The sequence below is a fragment of the Cyrtonyx montezumae genome, unplaced genomic scaffold, assembly GCF_038088225.1.
Source record: "Cyrtonyx montezumae isolate F1298 unplaced genomic scaffold, pur_monq_1.0 scaffold_10, whole genome shotgun sequence".
Lineage (NCBI taxonomy): Eukaryota > Metazoa > Chordata > Aves > Galliformes > Odontophoridae > Cyrtonyx > Cyrtonyx montezumae.
Window position 1 is genome coordinate 26578390 of NW_027071826.1, and position 6858 is coordinate 26585247.

The 6858-nt window shown below is 34.8% G+C and overlaps 1 protein-coding gene across 3 annotated transcripts in view; it reads left to right on the forward strand.

Moving 5' to 3' along the window:
* Positions 1 to 6303, forward strand: part of STXBP6 (syntaxin binding protein 6) — an 80524-nt gene extending 74221 nt beyond the window's left edge. For all 3 annotated transcript variants that reach the window (XM_065753811.1, XM_065753830.1, XM_065753821.1), the window contains 2 exons: positions 5021 to 5178; positions 5898 to 6303. In XM_065753811.1, coding sequence (XP_065609883.1) covers positions 5021 to 5178; positions 5898 to 5921 — 182 coding nt within the window. In that variant the 3' untranslated portion in view covers positions 5922 to 6303. The remainder of the gene's footprint in view (positions 1 to 5020; positions 5179 to 5897) is intronic.
* Positions 6304 to 6858: the final 555 nt, after the last annotated feature.

Genomic DNA, 6858 nt, shown 5'->3' on the forward strand with positions numbered 1-6858 from the left:
AATAATGGTATCTTAGGAGACAAATTAGTTCATTAAATATATCAATTTCCATGCTCATTAATGATAATGATATTGTCTTTCAGATACTGTGTATGCTGGATGCAATTTTTTGTGCATGCTCTGTCCTAATTTTTGATCATAAGAACAAAAAACCTGAAAATGAAGCTAACAGGAGCTTTGGTGCTTCCCGGAAAGTTCTGTTTTTTCAGTACTCAGTAATGCCTCTAGGATCACTGGTCTGAAGCTCTGATATACACTCCGCTGCACTTCCACTATTTCTACACCTTTGGACCTGACACATTATGTACAATTATACAACTCTCTAACTGACTTTTCTTAACAAAAGTGGAGTTTAATTCCAGAAGTTTAAGTTGGGCTGAATAAATTCAAAACAAAATACCTTATTTGCTTAAAAATAAAAATAAAAATTACCAGTGTAGCTATTGATTGATTGATTCAAAAATATTATTGTTAAATTCCTTTTCAGATGATAAGACAATTTCAGAAAAGACAAAATATCATAGTAAAAGCTGTACTAAAAGCTACCCCAGTGAGCCAATCATTTGAGTAACTGAAAATAAATTTTTAGTATGTTTCTTTTTATAGCAAATTTTCTGTTGAAAAATACAGAATTTAACCTAGTGTCCTTCTTAATTTGATTAGTTTTGTGTCAAAATTGACCTAAAAGTTATCCTACTTTAGATCATACTAAATCCGAATACACGCTTCTCCTATTTTTTCTTGTAGTATTTATTTGCTGCACTTTGTAAGTCAGCAAGTACTACTAGATGAAAAAATAATAAAAAGCTTCGTGCTTGCACTTAGTGATCTGAAAAGAGCAGTTTCATAAAATGACAAAATATGGAAACTTCTGTTCATTTTTATTTGAAAAAGTCTGTTGTTTTAGAACTGATCCCAGCTGTTACATAACTATATGAAGTTAAGTCTGCTTCAGATACTGAAAGATTTCTGTACAGACTGGAAACAAGAAAACAAAATTGTATGTGGAGTACATATAATGAAGACATTCAAAATCTGCAAACACAGGATCTTGTACCACAGAATAATGCAAGTGGCCTCATATTGAAAGAAACTCCAAACACCAGCTAATCCACACCTGTATTTTGGTGGGTTTTTTCTCAACTTATAAATCCTATGAAATCTTTCCTGAGAAGATATGTGAAAAGTTGTTGAATACTTATGTTGAGCAAATTCTGCGTCTAACCCGAAGAAGACCATTGGAAGTCTTGAAATCTTAATAGAGAGAAGGGGAAAAAAAGTTAATGGTAGTTTTGTCATGTCTACTTGTAATATTTTCTATTTTTAATGTGGTTCTGTGCACGTCGGTTGGTTGAGAGAAAATTAAATTAGAAATTTAATCTCAGTAGGTTCAGGAAGTTTTGGTGTTAAGTTACAGAGCTAATTTCTCAAAAAATTTGGAATGTTGATAATTACTTCCTGAAAAACAGCTAGGAAGTTTTGGAGCTTATAGAAAGAATTTTATGTGATAGGTATATAGTTCATAGGAATGCTTCTCCAGTCAATCTAGTACAAATGTTACTATTTAGAGATACTAATGTAAGAACAAAGTGTAGTCAGTCATAGCAGAAGCCACCTACACGTGTTCTAGAAATAAACTGATGAAATTCAGTAGACTACTGAGACGTGAGTTTCTGTGTTGCTCATATACAGGAGTGTACTTCGTGTTCGACTACATTTGAGGTCAGCAGCCTGTGTTAACTTCTGTTCCCAAACAAGTTTTAAGAATTTAGATGATTATGAGTTTTATGAAGTTCCTCATGTACTTTGCTTTACTTGGATTCAGTGGAAGTTTTCTGACTGCATTAAAGCAGCATGCTTGAGAGCTTTCAAAAAATTCCTACTCCAGAAAACTGACACTGGTTTGTACAAGAGGTACAAGAGGCCTTAGATCACATCACAAAAAAAAAAGGAAACTATTTCCAATGCAGTATTGCCTAGTATGCCTGTTTACAGGAAATGTGACCTGAACAAAAGCCAAAATAAGCTTCCAAGAAAAATTAGTGGAACTGGCTTTAAACAAGCAAGCTATGAACAAAGTAATACCTGACTGAGAAATGCTAAAGTAAGAAAACATACCGTATTTAAAGTGGTTTGACTGATTTTATAACCAGACTTCACAAAGACTGGACAGGGACTATTGGAAAAGATGAAGTTTCATTTGTGTCTTGATAAATTTCAGCTCAGGATATTCTTTAGATATTTGTGTCTTTAGTTATAGTACCAATTTTCTAAATGCAGCAAAAATTAAAAAATTTTGTAGATGTTCCATATTCTGTATGTACTCTATGATTCTATATTTAATTTTTAATTAATGTGAATTAATTAAAATGTAGTTTTTTTACATTTAAATGTAGGGTTCTTTTACTTAATTAATTAGTAATGTGAATAATGTTACCAGTATTATTAGACATCAGGAGGTTTCTGCTTGGTATTTCCATTGCTGATTCATCTTCCATGAGTCAGCATATGTTAGATAGTTGGGTCCCTCCCGTACCTCCGTATTGTGACAGTGGTTCTGGTTTAGTTGCTTAAAATTGCAAGGTAGTTATTATTCTCAAGAGTTTATAAGTGTGTAGTTTGCTTTGTTGCTTCATAGGCTATCTGGAGCAAACTCTGGTTTCACTACTCAGCGTTTGTTTGCTGTTTCTAAGGAAAAAGGCATTATCTGTAAACTTAGACTCAGTGAACCTTTTGTTCTTGCTTTTCCTAATGAAACTAGTAGAAAAATAACCATTGAAAGTAGTGTTTGGGTTTTATTTATTAACCTCTAATTATTCATAAGTAGGCATATGTCTCAGATTAGTAGTAAAGGCAGTGGGTTTGTACTGATTTAAAGTTGTTTTTGTACATCCCTAAGAACAACGAACTGTTATAACAAAAATTTGCTATGCTGCTCATTTTAAGCTTTGAGCGTTTTAACTAGTGTTGAGCTAATTTTATACCCCTACTAGCATAATGAATTTAAATGTTACATGTTTATATTTAATGCTGTGAAGATGCTGTGCAAATACAATATTCAGAGGCAGTTCAGAAAACTAGCAGTGATGATGTGCCTAGGAGTTCATAATCTACCTAAATTGACTTTCTGACTCTCAGAGTGACTTTGTATATGATAAGTAGATACTGTAGATAAGTAATTACTGTAAAATAGATTAAATTTTAGAGGTTTTATGGTTCTACTGGAGGACATCACAAAATTTTCATACCAGCAATTTGGGGAAACTTTTTGCTGAAAATGTTAAAGGGTAGAATGTGCATTTTTGACATGTGTATTTTAATACATACCAGTTCATACTTAAAATGTGCAACACTGTGTGAGGAGTTTTCAGTTTTTAATGTTGTACATATCATAACTATTCTTCAGCAGATCCTTCAGCAGAGTATAAGCTCTTCTGTTGAGAAGCAATAAATATAAATATATATATATTGCCTATATATATATATTTATTATATATATATTATATTATATATATATAGAACTATTATATATATAGGCAATATATATATATAGTTACTAGAGTGAGCATTTAGAAATGGTAAATGGAGAGGAGAAATTCAGTTCTGTTGAAAACTTGAAGAAACTGCTATGCTGTATTCCAGAGAAGAAAAAAAAATATTAATAAACATATTTGGTTGGTAAAACTAAGGGCTTAGATGATGTTAAGCCTTGCTGTGACTTAAAATATGATCAATTAAATTCAGTATGTTGTCTCATGAAATCATAACTCTTACTTCACATGGACAAGATATGAAGGTAGATCAAAAGGACATTAAATGACTGTAGCAATAGTGGTTGAATGGACTTTTGTGCATGAAGTTGATTGTGATGATATATATAATATGGAAGAAAGTGGTTGAATTTATAAGTGTCTTTCAGAGGGAAATAGAACTAAAACACAGATACAGATTGAGCAGAGAATGGCTTGAAAGCAGCCCTGAGGAGGAAGATTTGGGAGTGTAGATTGATGAGAAATTCAACATGAGCCAGCATGTGCACTTGTAGCCCAGGAGGCTAACTGTAGTCTGTGGCCAGCAGGTCGAGGGAGGTGATTCTGCCCCTCTACTCTGCTCTTGTGAGACCTCACCTGGAGTATTGTGTCCAGTTCTGGAGCCCCCAACACAAGAAGGTCATGGAGTTATTAGAGCAGGTCCGGAGGAGGGCCACGAAGATCATGAGAGGTGCATTTCCCCTGCAAGGGCAGGCTGATAGAACTGGGGCTTTTCAGCTTGGGGGTGAGAAGGCTCCAATGAGACATTCTAGCTGCCTTCCAGTACCTGAAGTGGGCCTACAGGAAATCTGGTGAGGAACTTTTGTAAGGGCAGATAGTGACAGGATGAGGAGAAATGGTCCTAAACAGGAAGAGGGTAGATTTAGACTAGATATCAGAAAGAAATTATTTACTGTGAAGGCAAAGAGGCGCTGGAACATGTTGCTCAGTGAGGTTGTGAATGCCCCCTCCCTGGAAGCATTCAAGGCCAGGCTGGACAGGGCTTGAAGCAACCTGGTCTGGACTGACTATAGCAGGGGGTTTGGAACTGGATTATCTGAAAGGCCCTTTCCAACCCAAACTATTCTGATTCTATGAAATGGTATGATTGTTTCAAATAAAGTTACTCTGTATTAACATGAGAGTGTTTGATAATAAGCTGTGCATTTGTAATTTGTGCCATGGATTTAATAGAGTATGTTCCTGAAATGGTATAGGAGCCTAAAGCTTAAAAAACTACAACTCATAGTTAACCTGTGTTTGCAGCTTCCTTATACTCTCCAAGTATTGCATTGCAGTATGGTATTCTTTTTATAGCTTACTAATAATATAGCTTCACTGAATACTGTAACTTATCCCACTGACCAGAACGTGACTAGATGATAAAGTGGCAAGTGATGCATTCGCTCTAGGACATTATAAATGAAAACAGTTGTATTTAATGCGAAACATATCTACATTTAGGTGTTCTGTTTATTTTGATATTGCAGGAAACAGTATACTCCATTCAGCGGCAGACAGTGTGACAAGTGCAGTACAGAAGGCGAGCCAGGCTTTGAATGAGCGTGGTGAAAGACTAGGTCGAGCAGAAGAAAAAACAGAAGAACTGAAAAACAGTGCTCAGCAGTTTGCAGAAACTGCACACAAGGTAAGATTTTGATGGAACAAGTTTCTTGGTAGGTAAAAGTTGCACATTCCTTTATAAGGAGTGGAGGAAGGTCTTGAAAGAATTGCAGTGAATTGCTGTTTATGATCTCTTTTCGTTCTCACTGTCTGGATGGAGATAAGTGCTGTCCCCCAGGGGTTGGTGTCAGGAAATGAGGACATTTTTACTGCATGCACTGATTTTGGTTTCTAAATAACTTCCTAGAGGTTCAGTCCTTTCATCTTTCTATAACATGCTGTTATCTACAGATATCATTTTTGTATTACATGGAACTTAAAACGATGTTCTCTACTTCATTTAGCAAAATCAGTTAATCTAGTAGTTTTTATACAGCATTCATGTCACTTTAGCTTTGCCTTGTCTCTTTTCCAGTTTTCAGTCCATTTTTTATTACTTGGAATTGAAATATTCAGAAATTGCAAAGGTAGAAAAACAATCAATTCTTAACTTTTTCATCACTGTGTAACGGCAGAGCCACTGAACTTAAATTAGCCACTGTTTTAAATTACTTGTCTAGATTTTCACATTGGACTTAATCCAAATAATTAGGTCTGCATAACTTTTCTTACATGTGTATATCTATTTGAGAGCTCTTATTTAACAAGCAGCCATCATAATGTATAGAAAAAAAATAGAACACTGGGAAACACAACTCTGAAAGTAGATAAATCCTTTAATTCTTTTTTCTTCTCTCTTTTCAGCTTGCAATGAAGCACAAATGCTGAGATACTGCCAAATGTTGAAATATTCTCAAGAGAAACTGAAAAGCCTAGGTTGAGTGGTTTTTACAGGAGATGAAGAATCTGTGTGTGATTTTTTTTCCTTCCGGATCAGTGGAGTTGCATTCTTTCAGTTTCTCATAGGAAAAGATGTTGCTTTTCTACCTTTTTGACTCACGTTTTGTTCCTCTTTTGTAATACTGCGACACAGTCTTGCAGTACTTTGTACCTGTATTTCCATTTATTACAGGAGCTAAAGCAAACAGGGGAGCTGGACCAAATTACAAAGGTGATCAGGATTAAAATAGTAATATTCTTCTCCAGTACTCCTTCCTGGTATTGAATAGAGGAGTATTTAACTAGGTGAGGACGTGTGTGAACATAAAATCCAAAGGAGTACATATATCTTGATTTTATGTAGCATCAGCAGAATGTGAATGTTGGAATTAAACACATGAGGATTTAACTGTGGAGTGGAATACCGTCTTGGAAAACAAAAAACTTGTTTAGCCTGCCCAGGGTAGAAAGTTTTGCATGTGCCATCATCAGCATTCAGAAGGGCATATCTGAATTCCATAGGGGAATCTGTTTCCAGTGCTGCATTTTGAATATTTCTATTTTAACTTTCAGATGGATTGTTTGAAGAGTAAAATGAAAGAAACCTACTATGAATGTATGTGTGAGGTTTCAAAATCAATGAAAAAGGAATTATGAATCTATACATCCAGCTGTGCCTCAAAAATAACATAGTATCTAGCAATCTGGTGTAAAATAACATCTCATTTTATTTTTTACCTGTGCTTCTCTAGCTAAAGACCAATGTAAAGGAGAATGCACCTTTTTCCATGTTATCATTTTTTCATAAACGTTACAGTAAAAAAATGTAGGGAGCACTCTTCCGAAATTTGGTGAGAAATAACTTTGTCTTAGTTGATCGTCTGAT